Raw genomic sequence first — 16,384 nt, forward strand, 5'->3', positions numbered from 1 at the left:
GTAGCTACCATAGGTGCAGGGGGTGCGGCTGCTATGGGGCCCAGAGCTGAGAGGGGCCACCTTCCCTGCCACAGTTACACGTGGTTTATAAAGGGATGTAGCAAGCATAGGTGCAGGGAGTGCAGCTGCTATGGGGCCCAGAGCTGAGAGGGGCCACCTTCCCTGTCACAGTTACATGTGTTCTACACAGGGGTGTAACTACCATAGGTACAGGGGGTGCAGCTGCTATGGGGCAGCTGCACCCCCTGTAGAGCTAAGAGGGGCCACCTTCCCTGCCACAGTTACACGTGGTTTATAAAGGGATGTAGCAAGCATAGGTGCAGGGAGTGCAGCTGCTATGGGGCCCAGAGCTGAGAGGGGCCACCTTCCCTGTCACAGTTACATGTGTTATATACAGGGTGTAGCTACCATAGGTGCAGGGGGTACAGCTGCTATGGGGCCCAGAGTTAAGAGGGGGCACCTTCCCTGTCACAGTTACATGTGTTATATACAGGGTATAGCTACCATAGGTACATGGGGTGCAGCTGCTGTGGGGCCCAGAGCTGAGAGGGGCCACCTTCCCCATCACAGTTACATGTGTTATATACAGGGGTGTAACTACCATAGGTGCAGATGCTATGGGGCCCAGAGCTGGGAGGGGCCACCTTCCCTGTCACAGTTACATGTGTTATATACAGAGATGTAGCTACCATAGGTGCAGGGAGTGCAGCTGCTATGGGGCCCAGAGCTGAGAGGGGCCACCTTCTCTGTCACAGTTACATGGGTTATATACAGGGATGTAGCTACCATAGGTGCATGGAGTGCAGCTGCTATGGGGCCCAGAGCTGAGAGGGGCCACCTTCCCTGTCACAGTTACATGTGTTCTACACAGGGGTGTAACTACCATAGGTACAGGGGGTGCAGCTGCTATGGGGCCCAGAGCTGAGAGGGGCCCCTTCCCTGTCACAGTTACATGTGTTATATACAGGGGTGTAACTACCATAGGTGCAGATGCTATGGGGCCCAGAGCTGGGAGGGGCCACCTTCCCTGTCACAGTTACATGTGTTATATACAGAGGTGTAGCTACCATAGGTGCAGGGAGTGCAGCTGCTATGGGGCCAGTGCTGAGAGGGGCCACCTTCCCTGTCACAGTTACAAGTGTTATATACAGGGTTGTAGCTACAATAGGTGCCGGGGGTACAGCTGCTATGGGCAGGGCTGGCTTAAGCCTTCACTGGGCCTGGGTCACTTTAGACAGGGGGGGCCCCCTCCCACCTGTTATTACTGGCCGCAAACTGCATGGGAGAATATTACACTGTCAAAACACTGAGTAAAGGCAGATAGGTGAAGCTGTAGCACAACCCATACACTCCCATACACAACCCCCCCCCTCCCCCAAAAAAACCATGTCAACCACAGGGCGCTCCCCTCCCCCTCTGCAGAGAGTCGGGCAGTGGGAGTACAGAGGACAGGCTGCCGCGGCACCATGGCCTCTCTACCCCACTGCTCAGTGCCATGTGCTGAGCAGGGGAGAGTTGCAGCCCTCACTCCCTAAGCAATTGTCCCGCCAGCACACAGCCTGCACCATCAGCAAATTATTATTTTATTCTATTTTTTTTTTTTTTAAACAGGGACGCGGCCACGCCCCCTGCTGTTGACAATGCCCCCTATTATTGGTCACACCCAATTTACTTCCAGTGGCCCTGGATGGGGCTACTTGGTATAACGGAAGACTTGGTACAACAACAGGAGATGAGATATCAATATAAGGCACCAGCTTGGTCCTTGAAGTTCAGGGCCCATGGATGACTCTCCGGAGTTTACCATGTTCCCTATATTGCCCATATTTGATGTGTGTCAGTGTGGACAGGTTTTACGTGTCGAGTATTTGGATGTTTGGACATTTTTGTTATTTTATATTTCTTTTTTATGTTTATATTATCTTTGTAAATAATTGTACAATCAGTATTAGTGATGTTTGTATGGGGTACAAACTACGCAATTTGTACCCAGCGTGACATCGCCACCAAGGTGACCTGGGATTATTAAGCATGCCACCATGTGGAGGCTGCCAGTGCTTCAGCGAGTCTGTATGCACTTGTCAATGCTGGCAGCACTGGTAGCCTCAATGTGGTGGCATTCTTGATTTTTCCCTGGCCACCAGTGCCAGATTAAGGTATAAATGGGCCTGGATCTGAAAATGATCAAGGGCCTATTATGCACAATAATAAGGGGTTGTGGCCAGCACCTAATAATGTTGGGGGTGTGACCAGTGTTCTGGTTGGGTGGTCTGCTCATGGGTGTGTCTGTATTTGTGTAAATGCTTTCAACTAATTATATATGCCTGGAAAAGGCAAGGGGCTGGCATAGGAAAAATGCAGGGAAATATGTTGGCGGGTGCACCCCAAAGGTGCACCCGCAGGACGCCGATGTCCTAAGATACTTGCGGGGTGAGGCGGCACTCCAGTCATAAAAAGAATACTGAAAGCCAAAACTTGGTAGACAGCATTTCAGCTTCTTTTATGTGGTCACCTAAGTTTATCACACCATATACCCCTTATACAAATCATGCAACACAATAGTCACCCCCTTATACTGTACTTGTCTCTTACACATTATGCCACATTGACTGAGCCAAAATTCACACTATGTCACATCGATTGAGTTAAAATTCACATTATGCCACACGGATTAAGGCAAAAATTCACATTTTGCCACATGGATTGAGCCAAAGTACACACTATACCAATCAGATTGAGCAATAATGCACAATATGCTTCATAAACAGGTGCAGTGCGCGCCTACGGTGTCCATTAAAAATATACACCATAATGCCCATTACATGTTAAGCCACACACCATAATGTCCATTAAATATTATGCCAAACACCATAATGCCTATTAAAAATTATGCTACATAAGTGCTGCTTACCTACATGCTCATTGCCAGGGGTTCCATGCTCATGGCCAGGGATTCCATGCTCATTGCTATGTGGGATTACCTGCTCATTGCTAAGGGGAATACATGCTCACGGTAACTGGGGGTCAGCCGCCGAGCAGAAATGACAGCCATTGACACCCGGGCAGAGAGCAGGGGGCAGCCAGGCTGTATTGAGAGCACTGCTATTTGAAATAATACCCCTTTCACACCAGAAAATGCAGGGACTTACCCAAGAGTATGGACCCAGGATCATGCTGGGACATTCCCGGGCTTACCCCTTTTACACAAGCCTAGTCCCTGCATTTTCTGGTGTGAGGGGGAGAGAATACCACCCCCACCTTTAACCAACCGGCTATATCTTTGGAACCAACTGACCCATTTACATGAGACCAGTATCATATTGAAGAACTTTTGAGTGGACTTCGAATGATTTTGGTCCTGTAAAACTGGGCCATTTGGTTCCATAGAAATCTGCCCTTAAACAACATGAACAGCCATGAAATTACATTTCAGTGGCGTAACAAGAAATAATGCCACACACCCCCCCCCCACCATGGCTGGTACAGATACAGTATACCAGGGTGGCAGGGGGAGGCGAGGTGGTACCCCGTACCTGTGGGTGCAGCGGCTGAGGGAACAGAAGGGTGCCAGGGGACCTGGTTCGGTGTCCACAGTGTCTGGGAACTGAAGCGCTGAGAGCGGTCTCTGCGGACGGACGGAGGCGGCAGAGTTTGACAATTCAAAAGATAGGCAGCTGATTGGCTAAGTGTGCGCTCTCTCTCAGCCAAACAGCACCGCTGTCTACGTCCACAGTGTTTGCTCTCAGGGCTTCAGTTGCCGGACACTGTGGCGCTGTCGCTTCACAGGGGGGGGGGGGGGGGGGGGGCGTAACAAAAGCACCCACAGACCCCGGTGCCCACACTTAGGGCCTTATTTTGGTTCATTCTTTCTTACAAAATCCTTCTTAGATGGGCAAAACCATGTGCACTGCAGGTGGGGCAGATGTAACGTGTGCAGAGAGAATTAGATTTGGGTGGGGTTTTACTTCAAAGTGAGATCTATATTGCAGTGTAAAAATAAAGCAGTCAGTATTTTCCCTGCACAGAAACAAAATTACTCACCCAAATCTAATTCTCTCTGCACGTTACATCTGCCCCCCCTGCAGTGCACATGGTTTTGTCCATCTAAGAAGGATTTTGTCAGAAAGAATGAACTAGAATAACCCCCTTAGTCAGCGCCTCCCCGCCTTTGCGGGGTCTGCGGCGCTATAGTTATGCCACTGACTGGGGTCCATACGTCACCAACCCGGCAATTACCCAGTTCTGAGGTGTGATGTGAAAGGGGTATAACTGATTTTTTTTTTTAATCTGTCATTCATCAAATGGAACTTAACATTATGGAAAAATTCTGCAGTTCAGTGAAGTACTTATAATTCCAATGAGGCCTCTAGCTGCCATATATCACACAACTACAGTAGCTGTACTCTGTTTCTCCTAACGCTCATTACAATATATATTTGTTTATTTTTTCCTTTCCTCTGTTTCCCAGCAGGCGCAGGCCAACATGGACTGGCACTTTTCACAGGCGCAGAGACCGGGGACCAGTGGGTTAGTACAGCTTGGAAATTTTTTCAATGATATTCTGATATATCAATATTATTATTGTTGTTAATTGTAATTATTGTTATTATAAATATTAATCTTATTATTATTAATTATATAATAACAATGGGAAGGTCAACAGTCAAAGGTTGACATGACTATTTTTTTAACTTTTTTTTGTGCCGACATGTGCCGACAGACCGTATTTTCTATACCCTACCATCTACTAGTGGTGGGAGAATATAAAATGATAGTTACTGTAAAAGCGGATTAGGTAAAAAAACGGAACCAGAATCATGATTATCATTTATTTATATGGCGCCACAAGGGTTCCACAGCGCCTGGCAATACATAGATGAGTATAAAACAATAAAATAACGAATTACAGTACAACGCAAATTAGTACAAGTACATGGTAATTAAAGACCATTGCATCAGAGGACAGGACACGGACGCAATTATCAGGGTGGCCGAGATTATATTCTAAGACACACTTGAGGAGAGAGGGCCCTGCTCGTGACAGCTTACATTCTAAAGGAATAGACCCGGAACGCTGGCCTGGAGGGGCTCCATTTAGTAAACTTGTAGTGCGGGTCCCTTTATGGGTGATGATTCTGCATACCTGCCAACATTTAAGATGAGACACGCGGGAGCAGGCACGCTGCAAATTTTTTGGGGCGTGACCTGCCGAAAAGGGGGCGTAGTCTATACTTGCGGCGCTGCCGTGAGGCCACGCCCCCCGTTTCTCGCCGCTGTGGGGGCATTCCCAGCAGCTCTGTAAGCTGCTGGCCAGCCCCCAGCCCCTCTGCCTGAAAGAATAGACGCTACGCATGCGCACAGGGGGGGCTCCCAACTGCCCCCCCACCGCGGTTCACTGCCGGCCACAGGAGGGACGCGGGAATGTCCAAAAATACCGGAACGTTCACGCGATAAGCGGGACAGTTGGGAGGTATGAGTCTGACCCATCCTGTGCCTGTGACAGCTGTCACCAGGGATATGTGAAGGCAGACTCCCCGTATGCTTCTTTGACTGCTCCGGTTTTAACTACATCCCCGGACCGTACAGGGAGGCTGTAAACAGGGGTAATAAGGAAGGGTGTGACCACAAGAAGGGGGTGGCCACGCCCTTTGGAAGAAAAACTGTATTCTTTTTTTTATTTCTGGATGGGCAGCAGGGTGGGGTGCGAGTGGGTGGGATTGCACACAAGGAGGGAGGACAGACTGCCGCTGCCTCTCTCCCCAGCTCAGCAGACAGCACTCAGTGGCAGAGACTGCTGCATGGTGATGGTCCAGTACTCCAGGTTCCGGACAGTTTTGGTTTTGACATAATCCCGGTAAAAGCTTATTGCTATGGCTAACTTCTAACACTGTCACATAAATTCCTAGATACGGCGTGTAAGTAGTATAATCACATAGAGAAGATAGAAGTTTTGTACAATGAAGTAACATCCTCCTTATTTTCTATTTACCATATTCCCCGCTGATTATCTGCTCTCTCAGCGCTCAGCCTGCAGAGGAAGCCGGTGTCTGGCCGAACAACCCTGTGGAAACAGAGCGGCTCCAGGCCATGATCCTGGCATCAGCAACCGGTGAGAATTTAAAACTATTTTGCATAATATTCCAAACGTCTCCCAAAAATATGACACACAACGCTCTGCCCCTGGGGGTGATTCAGACGTGGACAGAGGGAGCATTGTAGTAAAGCAGCAGCAAAGGGGCATGGCCACCGGATGGGGGTGGGGCCTCCGCTAGGGGTGTGGCCACGCCCCTGTGAAATAAATAAACTAGAAGGAGAGAGAGAGAGAGCATGTGCTGAGCTGGGGAGAAAGGCTGTGCTGCGGCCTGTCATCTCTCTCCCCACTGCCCAGCTCCCTGCAACGAGGGAAAAAAGTACCCGCCACCCCCACCACGTTTATGCTGTAGAGTTAGGGTTACAATGAAAATGCTATTGTCAACATTCTAAGGGGTATATTTACTAACGCTTCTATAAATGAAAATAAGTGATGTTGTACATAGCAACCAATTAGATTTTGACCATCATTTTCTAAAATGCAATAAAGAAATGATAGACAGAATTTGATTGGTTGCTATGGGCAACATAATCTCTTTTCATATTTAGAAGCTTTCGTAAATATACCCCATAGTGTTGAAATTCAAAATGTTGACATTCTGGCAGTGTTGACATTATGTCAGTATCGACATTCTGAATGTGTCATGAAATTTAGACCATGTCAACATTATGCTGTCGACATTCAGAATGCCAACTTAATATACCAAACCCTATATCTGCACCCAAACCATAAAGAAGTTTAGTGAAGAACAATACAGAGAGAATCCTAGTGACTGATAAACGTGAGAGAGAATCCAAACGACTTGTATATACAATACAGAGGCATCCCAATGACCAATATACTATACAGAGAGCATTCTAGTGACCTCCATTCTATACGTAGAACATCTCAGTGAGTGCCATTGAAATACAGTATACTTCTAGTGAGCACCATACAATTAGAGCTCTACAGTAATGTAATTGACTGCCTCTCAATACAGAGAGCATCCCAGTGTCTGCAAACTATGCTTTTTCCATTTTACTTCCAAACTGACCCACTTTTGGGACTGATCTGTTGATAAATGTATATTAATAATGGACTCCACTATCTACAGTCCATAAAGGATAAACATAATAACTCCAAAATACTTTTTAAAAAAATCATTGACGTGGCGATTACTCCCTTATCCTGCAGGATGCCTTATTTAAACCCACGTCACTGCCTGGGCCACCTCATTTAGGGGCCCATTTATCATGTATCGCATTTAAAATGAGATCTGGGGGGAATGTTACTATGGCTGCAGTTGGGAGGCAGGTAGAGAATGCTGGACTCTGATTGGTGGATAGCTTCAGCCATACACCAATCAGCATGTTGAAAGCCATTCACTGTCTGGCTGCAGGCTGGAAAGCAGGAAGAGAATACTGCCTGGCCACTTTGATTGCGTGTGATGCCCAATCAAAGCAATCAGGCAGCATTATCTACTGTCTCCCAAGAAGTTCAGGAGACAGATTCCCACAACCCAATCTGCCCCTAGAATTGGGGAGCCCTTTGGCAGCTGTCCATTAAGCCCATACCTTAAGAGGGCCCTGGTCCTCAGTGCATTCTGATAGTCTAGGCAGCCCCAAATAAATGATAGCTAGAATCTGATCTCTTGTTCTCTTTACGAATCTTGGGCCGTTTTCACCTTTCTCAACAGATGGAATTCAATATTCCGCCTATAGAGTGTAGAAAAGTGGGCATGTCGGCAGCAAACTGCGGAAAACCGGACAGGAATTTGACAATCCGCGGCCATTTCCAACAAAACAAATCCAACTTATTTTAAAGTGGGATTTGTTTTGTCGGAGTCCGCCTTCAATGCTGTCGGAAACGGCAGCATTGAATAGGCGGCGGACACTATTTCCCCCGGCAGAAATAACGGCCAAGATTGAATACCCCCCCCCCCCTTGTAAGCTGTGCCTGAATTTGTGTGACATTTTAAATGGACATATTTTTCTTTCGCGTTCCAGAAGCTGCTGAAAATTCCAACATCGGATGCGGAACGGGGACTATGGGTCTGGGGGCCTGTTACGGGCCTCAGTTTACTCTGCAGCATGTTCCTGACTACAGACAGAACGTATATATTCCAGGGACGGCTACTATTAATGCTGCCGTGAAACAGGAAGGGAAAACTCCTGCACCTTCAGGGGGGAACAAGAAAAAGGCGGCCAAAAAGGAGAAAAAATAACATTTTGCACCAACAGAGTATAACCCTCTAAGCACTTATCCCCAGCCAAATCATGATGAATGTTACAGAGAAAAGCATAAATAATGAAGGCGATTGTTAATGAAGGCGATTGGAAACAAAGTTAATTCTCCTAGTTGCCATGACACCATATATATATATGATTATTATTTTGTTTTTATACATGTAATGATACTTTATGCATTTTTATGTTTGACCTACTATATAAAACAAAAACATTCCCCTTCTAAAAATAGAATTATTAAAAATGCATAATTAATTAATATACACTAGATAATTTAAAAAAAAACAGTCAACTAACTCTAAAACCTTTGGACTATAGATTTAAGTAGCAAAGCAGTGAAAACAATTACTGGGCAAGCACATCCCTTTTTCCAATTATGGGTACAGTCCCTATTTTTCATGAAAGAGACACCCCCCTTTCCACCACACCTCCCCTTTCCCGATATTTTCCAAAAGCTTCTGGGGAACCTGTGAAAAAAAATATTCAATAACAACTCAAGTCAATGGCTATAACTGTTACTAAAGGGTCAGGCTGAAGTGTACTGGAAAACAAAACAGATTCAGGTTTGAGGTTTGTGCATTAAATGGTTCATACATATCTAGGAAGAATAGGCACGCAAGTCATAATGCCACATTGGTTGGTATATGGACCTGGCTTCTAAAGTGCAGCAATTTTGAAGGCCAATCTGGTTGTTTAAGCAGAATAAAAGTTCAGTATGGGGAGCCCTAATTCAAAAAGAAAGGAATGTTTTTGTAAAAAAATGTAATAACTATAAATTAAAAAAGAAATAAAAAAAGAAAGATCAAGTAAAAAAAAAGATGACATAGTAAGACACGTGTATGGGGAAGGCTAAATGGAAATGGGAAACGTTGATTTTTAAAGATTTTTAGCATCTACTTGGCGTCGCCGACAGGACAGTGCCCGATTTTTTTTCTAAATCTGTGAGACTTAAGCAGCATAAAGAAATAACAGGATTGTAAAGAGAAAATATCATTTGTTCAATCAAATGTAAAGAATGTATGTTGTGATTGTAATAATATATAAGCGATTGTGTAGCAAATAATCTAGTACTATTCATTGTGATATGTTGATTTTTATTCTGGTAGGGAAAAATAAACATGTTAAGGTTAACACTTAACGTAACAGGTGCCTGTCAGCAGCAACAGTGGCAGGCATTTCGGGGGGCTGATCACCATTCATCAGAATACGGCCCTTAACGCACTAAGAATCCATGCCGCCAGTGAGGCACAATGTATCTCATTGGTTCTTGGAAAATCACTGATTTCTGTTGAATTGAATGTGATTTGGTGCAGTCTCATGAATTGTTCAAGTCTACTGTATATAGGTGTCAGGTCCAGATGAAAGGAAAACTATCATCAAATTTTTTAATAATTTTATTTCATTCGGATAAATGCACAGTTTGGGCCAGTCCAAGTCTGGTATTCTTGGTGAGAGACATGTAGCACTATACAGAGGCCTGCATGCTAAACAGCTGATTTTCGAAGCCACCAATTTGTGGCGATTCTAGTTTTAAAATGCAAATTCTGTTAAAAGTCAAAGTTCTGCAGAACCGATGACAATCATTGCTTCTGAAAGCTGTTGCTTAGTAAGTACACACCTTACAGATACATTTTCCAAAGTGTGATTTTGTAGACATAAGAGATGTTGCTTATAGTAACCAATATCTGCTTATCTTTTATCTAGCACTTTCTCGAGCAGCAGTTCCCAACCTGTTTTCTCACCCGTACCCCTTGATTATGCTTTTCATTTATTAGTACCCCTCCTCTCAGTTTGAAATATCCCTAGTTCTTACAAGTGGAGTGGAAGTGAGCGGTATGCATATCCGTATGTGTGTTGTATATTAGCGGAGGAGTAGTGTTCTGTCAGGAATCAGATCCCTCTGTGTCTGGCCACTGGTTGTGTACTATCTCTGGGGTTCATGATAATGCCTGTAGGAGTAATGCCTCTGCTTCCTCCAGATGAATACTGATGTCTGAGGGCAGTGCGGGTATCTCCCAGTGGATTGCTGGTCGGGCAAAAGCACTGATGACGCTGCAGACGGAACCAGAAGTGACGCAACGTGGTTCATCACCATGGCAACAGAAGACTTCTCCGGCCATCGGGAGACTTCTTCCTCTTCTTCCGCCATTACCAATATTAATTTCAAGTGCCCCAACTGGTCTGCGGCGTACCTCCAGGGGTACTTGTACCCCATGTTGGGATCCACTGTTCTAGAGTACAATCGTTAGAATCTGATTCGTTGCAATGGGCAACATCTCTCACTTCTAAAAACTCACCCTTTAGTAAATGTACCCCTCTGATCAAATATATTGAGGCATAACAAGCAAGGGCACCAGAAGTACCAGAAGTACCTATGCTGTGCATTCTTTCCTTATAAAATAAATGGCAATTTTAAATTAGTATTAATCTTGCACAATACAGTAAAAAAAAAAAAAAGTACAATTAGTTGATAGTTTTCACTTAAGATTTTGGGAGATTTTATTCCAAGACACAACCAGAGGGGCAGTAATTCTACCTGCAGCGGTTGGTCGAGGTTGAAAGTGTTTTTACATAACTGTACAGAAAAGTGCATGCCGGCAATCCATATGGTATTCACAGGTGCATTGGAATAAGGTCCATCATTTGCATGTCTTAATGAAGCATGGGGTTTACTTAATTTGTTTGCATAAAGCAAAATAAAAAAAGGACATAACTGGGCAAAAGGAATGGAAGTCTACCTACGGCCTAGACACAATGGAGTTAGCCTTTGTATGGACAGATCACTAGGAATTAGACATAACTGAGGCTCAGTCTTCTCCTTCATCAAGGGGGTGGACTGGGAGCAAGAAAAGGTCCCGGCATTCCTTGTGCACTCATGCACTAGGGATGACCATCGATGAATCATAATCATCGATGGTTTATGGCTGATGTAGAACAGTTTTGCCATCGATAGGGGAGAACCAGATGTTTTCCCTCCATCAATGGCACAGCTTAACCAAATAGTTTTGTTTTTCCTCAAGGGACCAGGTCACGGAGCATAGGACCGCTCCAAACCATTTGAAACCCCACCCCCAGGTACTGATTTGCCTACAGGCCAAACAGTCTAAGAAAATGGATAACCATCGGTAGGTAAAACCATCGATGGCCATCCATTGCATTGTATGCAACCATGGCAATGGCAATGATGGCCATCCCTATCATGCACACGAAGAAAAGACATGGATATGCATCACAGGGGTGTGTCATGAGTCATGGGGCGTGGTTTTGCAGTAGTCTCCTGTCCGCCAGGAGGCAGAGACTACAGCCAGGCCTTCAGGCATTTGCCAGTAGTAATGGCCAGCCCACATTTGTTTCAAGATACTTCATAAGTTGATTTGTCACACATTGGCTGCCTCCACTGTGTAGGTGATGGGTAAACTATGACTGTTATTTCACTTTCTTTGTAAACTTGTGCTTAACGTTTCCGAAAATTCTGGTAGCAGTTTATTGTACAGCTTGAAAGACTTGGATCCACCAGCTCATTTGTGCGGGGGGGGGGGGGGGGGGGGGTGTTTTGTTAGGAAGTAGCTGTTTGCGTCATTTTTTCCCCCCTTATGTTTATTTTACATTTGTATAAGCTTTGTTCTGTTTTGTCTTATATTTCTGCAATCAGTACAAAGGAAGATTCCAGTACAGAGGTTCCTAAACGTTGTTCTCGAGGCATCGAAACGGTCCGGGTTTAAGAATATCCATATTTGGCCACAGGTGACTTAATTAGTACCTAAGTCAGTTTGATTTAACGATCTGTACTGAGCCATGCATATACTTAAAACCTGGACTGTCAGGATGCCTTAAGGACCACAAAACCGCTGCTCCAGTGTTTCGCTCTCTACAGAGGTGTAACTCTGGGAGGCAATGGAGTCATCAGCCGCCGGGCTCCTGTTCCCAAGGGGGCACCTCTACTCCCCTGTAAGTTTGAATCAGTTAATTGAAAGCTGTCGATATTGCTTCTGTGGCTTCTCCTCCTATCAGGACCGTAGGTGTTACAGTCTCTTTATTTTAAACATAATATATGAACAATCCATACATACATACATACATACACACATGCATACATATATTTATATAAGGTGCTATGTGTGTGTGTGTGTAGGGGGGGCACCAATTTTTTTTTTTGCCTCTGGACAACTGGGACGAACTTACGACACTGGCTCTCTAATATGATGTTTATGGATTTTAGAGACAGAATGACCTATAACGTCTGATGAATAAGTACCAAGTGTGGAGATTATGTAAGATATAAAGGACAAGATGAATAGAACGGAACAGTTAATCTCGGGTTTTGAAAACTCGACCCTCAAGGTAATCTAAAAGTTCAGGTTTTAAGGATACTCACTGTGCTTGCGCTCAGATGGTATAATCAAACTGACTAAGGTACTAATTAAGTCACCAGGGCATAGGCATAGACATCCCTAAAACCTGGTCTGTTAGAGTGTTTTGAGGGACCACTGAGTTAAATCAATCATTAAACAGAGCACTATGTCCAGGAAACAGTTTCCAGAGACAAATGACGGGAACCTGGGACTGCATCTGGAAAATGTGAAGATGTATGTAATATATGCGCTGGTGGGATGCAGTTTAAATCCCGGCGGTCAGGATCCCGCCATTCAAAATCCCGAACGCCGAAATCCCGACACTTTCTCCCCCCGTGGGTGTCCACGACACCCTTGGAGGGAGAATAAATTAGTGTGCCGAGCGTAACGAGGCACCGGGCCCGCTGTGTGGCGAGCGCAGCGAGCCCGCAAGGGGGGGCGATCCACGTCCCCCCCTTGTCGGGATTTTGGCATTCGGGATTCCGGCGTCGGGATTTTGAACGCCGGGATCCCGACCACAGGCTTTTCATGCCGAATCCATGCTGGCAGTGTATATGGGACCGGCAACGCACAGTCTATTACAGAGTCTGCGATTACCTCTGCACTAGGATTCACTCTCCTAAGCCCACCCCCAGAATCTCATTGGCTAGTTTCACAGGATGCAGGCTAATGGGCATGACCGATGATTTCTTACAGCCTTACTAATGGATATGCGCGTATTGATGAATATTGAATTCATGACATCAGAATGCACCTTTTATGCATCTACAAATGACATCAGATATCCCTTGTGTATGACGAATCAGGTAACGCTCAGATAAAGTGCCGTGTTCAGGCTGCTGGTATACAGAAAGGGCCCATTGCATAAAGATTCAATACTGATTGTTAGAATTGATATGACTTTTTTATTGAATGGGAATTTCGTTTTCTGCGGCGGCGAGATGTAAAACAGTCTTTCGCCCAACGTGCAGGATGTCGGAAGAACTCTGACTTTTATTTTAAAGCGGCAAACGCATACAAGGCATGGTTTTTGCCCTTTAAAATTGTCCCTTTAAAAATATGTCCGCGTTCAACCGGCATCCTGCAACTTCGGCGAACTTGGACTGTTTTACATCCCGCCACTTGTCTTTGTTTCTTTCTATATGTCGATGTGTCCAGTTTGCAAACAGCCTCACTCTATGTTCCATATCTGTCAGACTGCTGACTCAGGGCTGTGTGCATCCCAGCCTTTATTTGATTGGTGTTACATTAGGAACAGTGCACTTACGTGCATGTTCGGCAAACCGGAACGACCCTGACAATGGGAAATGATAAGAATAGTTTACATTGATCCCAAAGCATGCTAGAACCGTTCAATCTTCTTACTGATCTACTGATCAGCTTCCCATCATCTTTAATAATGCTTGTCGTGTGGGCTTACACCATTGTGTAATAGTGACTTGGGACCTGATTCTGAGTCGAATGTTACGCGCCGAGAGGGACTAAAAACGAAAAAGCCGCAGCGTGCGCCTCAGAATCAACTCCTTACTCTTGGATGCGAATAACCTGTAGATATCACTCATGCGACCTCCCCTTTTAATCCTCCTGTGTGGCTCGTGATGTACATGTCTCTATTATACCAATGCACCTGTATGTCCAGTGTATCATACAGTACATTCTACTCTTCATTATATTATATACGATGATCCATTGACTCCATTGTCGTTGTATTACATGCAAGTTTTATACTCTAATATTTCTATTGCTTTTTTTCCCCCCCACTGGGGAAAAAATAAAATGTTTTCTTCAAAATGAGTTGTTTCTCTGTGTGGCGCAAACTTCCTGGTAAGCGAAACGAAATGCTTTTTTTCAGGTATGGGTCAAAGGGTCTACAGGAAATAGGTCAACACGCAAAAGGCAGGGTTGCCTACTTTTAAAGACTGTCAGCAGAACTTCGGGGGGCGGGGCCTGATCCCGCCGTTTGCGGATCTTCGAGGAGGTGCTAAATGACGTGATTTGCATCTTTAGCCCCTGCCCCCATCACCCGAAAAGCAGAGAATCACAGGAAATGAATGCTACCACAGGGGAGATGCTGGGAGGGGGGTGGGGGGTGGGGGGGGTGGGTTGTTGGTGTCCGGGAGAGTTGCCCACCTTTCTTGGGGGGCCGGGAGGGTAAATGCCGTTCCGGGAGGGTAGGCAACCCTGGCATAAGGTCAAATGATTGACACAAGCAATAGATAGAAATGGAAAAGGTCATGGTGAAAAAGGTTGACATAAGTTTTTTGGGTGTCTATGTCGACATAAATCCACATTGACAACATATATGTGTCCCCTTGAATGGCTCAGTTTGCTCGCCATGCTTTGGGCACGTTGACTTGCTACGGTCGGCACAAGTATGACAAAAACACCTTTTTTTTTTTTTTAAATGGGAAAAACGCATGTCGACCCTTTTCACGTTAAGCTTTTGCTTGCGTCGATCTAACACATGTCAACCTTTTTCATAGACCAATAGTGGTCGACCTACTGACTGTCTACCTAATTAATGTCAACCTATCGACCGCATCCCATATAAGTAGCGCAGTCAATGTGACCAAAAAAGATAAAAAGGGATAAATTTACTAAAGCTTATGAAAATGAAAAGAGGGGTGATGGGGTCATAGCAACCCCATTACCAAGCCACGGCAAGCAACTCTACTCAACCCAGCACATGATGTGTATCCAGATAGGTGCTTACAGTGCACATTTTTTCAGTATTTTAGTCTAAGTCAGGGTGCATGGCCACGCCTCCCACTATTAGGCCACGCCCCCTGAAAAGTACCGGGGCCTGCCCATGCTCCCTACTGTCCTGGCTGAGACATTCCCTGTGGCAGTCTGGCATCTGAAGGCCAAGGTAAAGCGGCATTGTTACCAGCTGCTGAGTCACTCCAGAGACCCAGCATCAGGCGTATCGCTCACCCTCCAAATGACTCTGACAAATTCTGTGTTGCATATTCTTTACATTGTGCTGCTAAACTACATTACACCAACACAAAGGGGGAACTTTACTAAGATGTGTATTCTACTTCACATATGATGTTGCTATGGGCAACCAATCAGATTGTGTCTACTATCTTCTAGAGCAGTGGTTTCCAACCCTGGTCCTCAAGTACCCCCAACAGTGCACGTTTTCCAGGTCTCCAAACGGAATCACAAGTGACATTGGGGGCGATTCTCTAACACAGAAATGCATTTTTTACCGCATTTCTGTATGCTCTAACCCAGGGAAGCCGACCCTCCCGGAATTTACGGGAGTCTCCCGAAAATCGGGACCCCCTCCCGGCCCCCCGGAAGGGTGGGCAACCCTCCCGGATTCAGGGGGGACCCCCGCTGTCCCCCGGATCGCGGCATTAAAATGCCGCAATCCTCGGGTCTCAGAGGAGGGGGCGGAGCTAAAACGGCACAATCGCGTCATTTTAGCCCCGCCCCTCCATGATGTCACTCGTAAGCCCCCGTCCACTGTGCTGCTGCTGAAACTCTCCTCTCCGGGCTTCTCCCGGAGAGGAGAATCTTAAAGTCGGCAACCCTGCTCTAACCCCCCTCCGCAAAAGCTGGCTATTACCTGCAGAAGCCTATGGGCTTCTTATCTGTCACGGATCCCTCCCAGCATGCCCTGCGGCAGCAGACTCGGGCGCACTCCGCGCATGCGCAGATGGACTCCCGGGTCACAGACAGCGGGACAGTAGGGATGTATGCCCATA

At 45.8% G+C, this 16,384-nt stretch overlaps 1 protein-coding gene across 4 annotated transcripts in view; it reads left to right on the top strand.

Moving 5' to 3' along the window:
• Window positions 1-11,866, top strand: part of LOC146073835 (protocadherin gamma-A4-like) — a 49,076-nt gene extending 37,210 nt beyond the window's left edge. For 3 of the 4 annotated variants that reach the window (XM_083181342.1, XM_083181339.1, XM_083181341.1), the window contains exons 2-4: window positions 4,469-4,527; window positions 6,021-6,109; window positions 8,077-11,866. In XM_083181342.1, coding sequence (XP_083037468.1) covers window positions 4,469-4,527; window positions 6,021-6,109; window positions 8,077-8,294 — 366 coding nt within the window. In that variant the 3' untranslated portion in view covers window positions 8,295-11,866. The remainder of the gene's footprint in view (window positions 1-4,468; window positions 4,528-6,020; window positions 6,110-8,076) is intronic. The other variant, XM_083181340.1, reaches the window with a different exon arrangement.
• Window positions 11,867-16,384: the final 4,518 nt, after the last annotated feature.

Source organism: Crinia signifera, chromosome 4 (genome assembly GCF_055691185.1).
Source record: "Crinia signifera chromosome 4, ASM5569118v1, whole genome shotgun sequence".
Taxonomy (NCBI): Eukaryota; Metazoa; Chordata; class Amphibia; order Anura; family Myobatrachidae; genus Crinia; species Crinia signifera.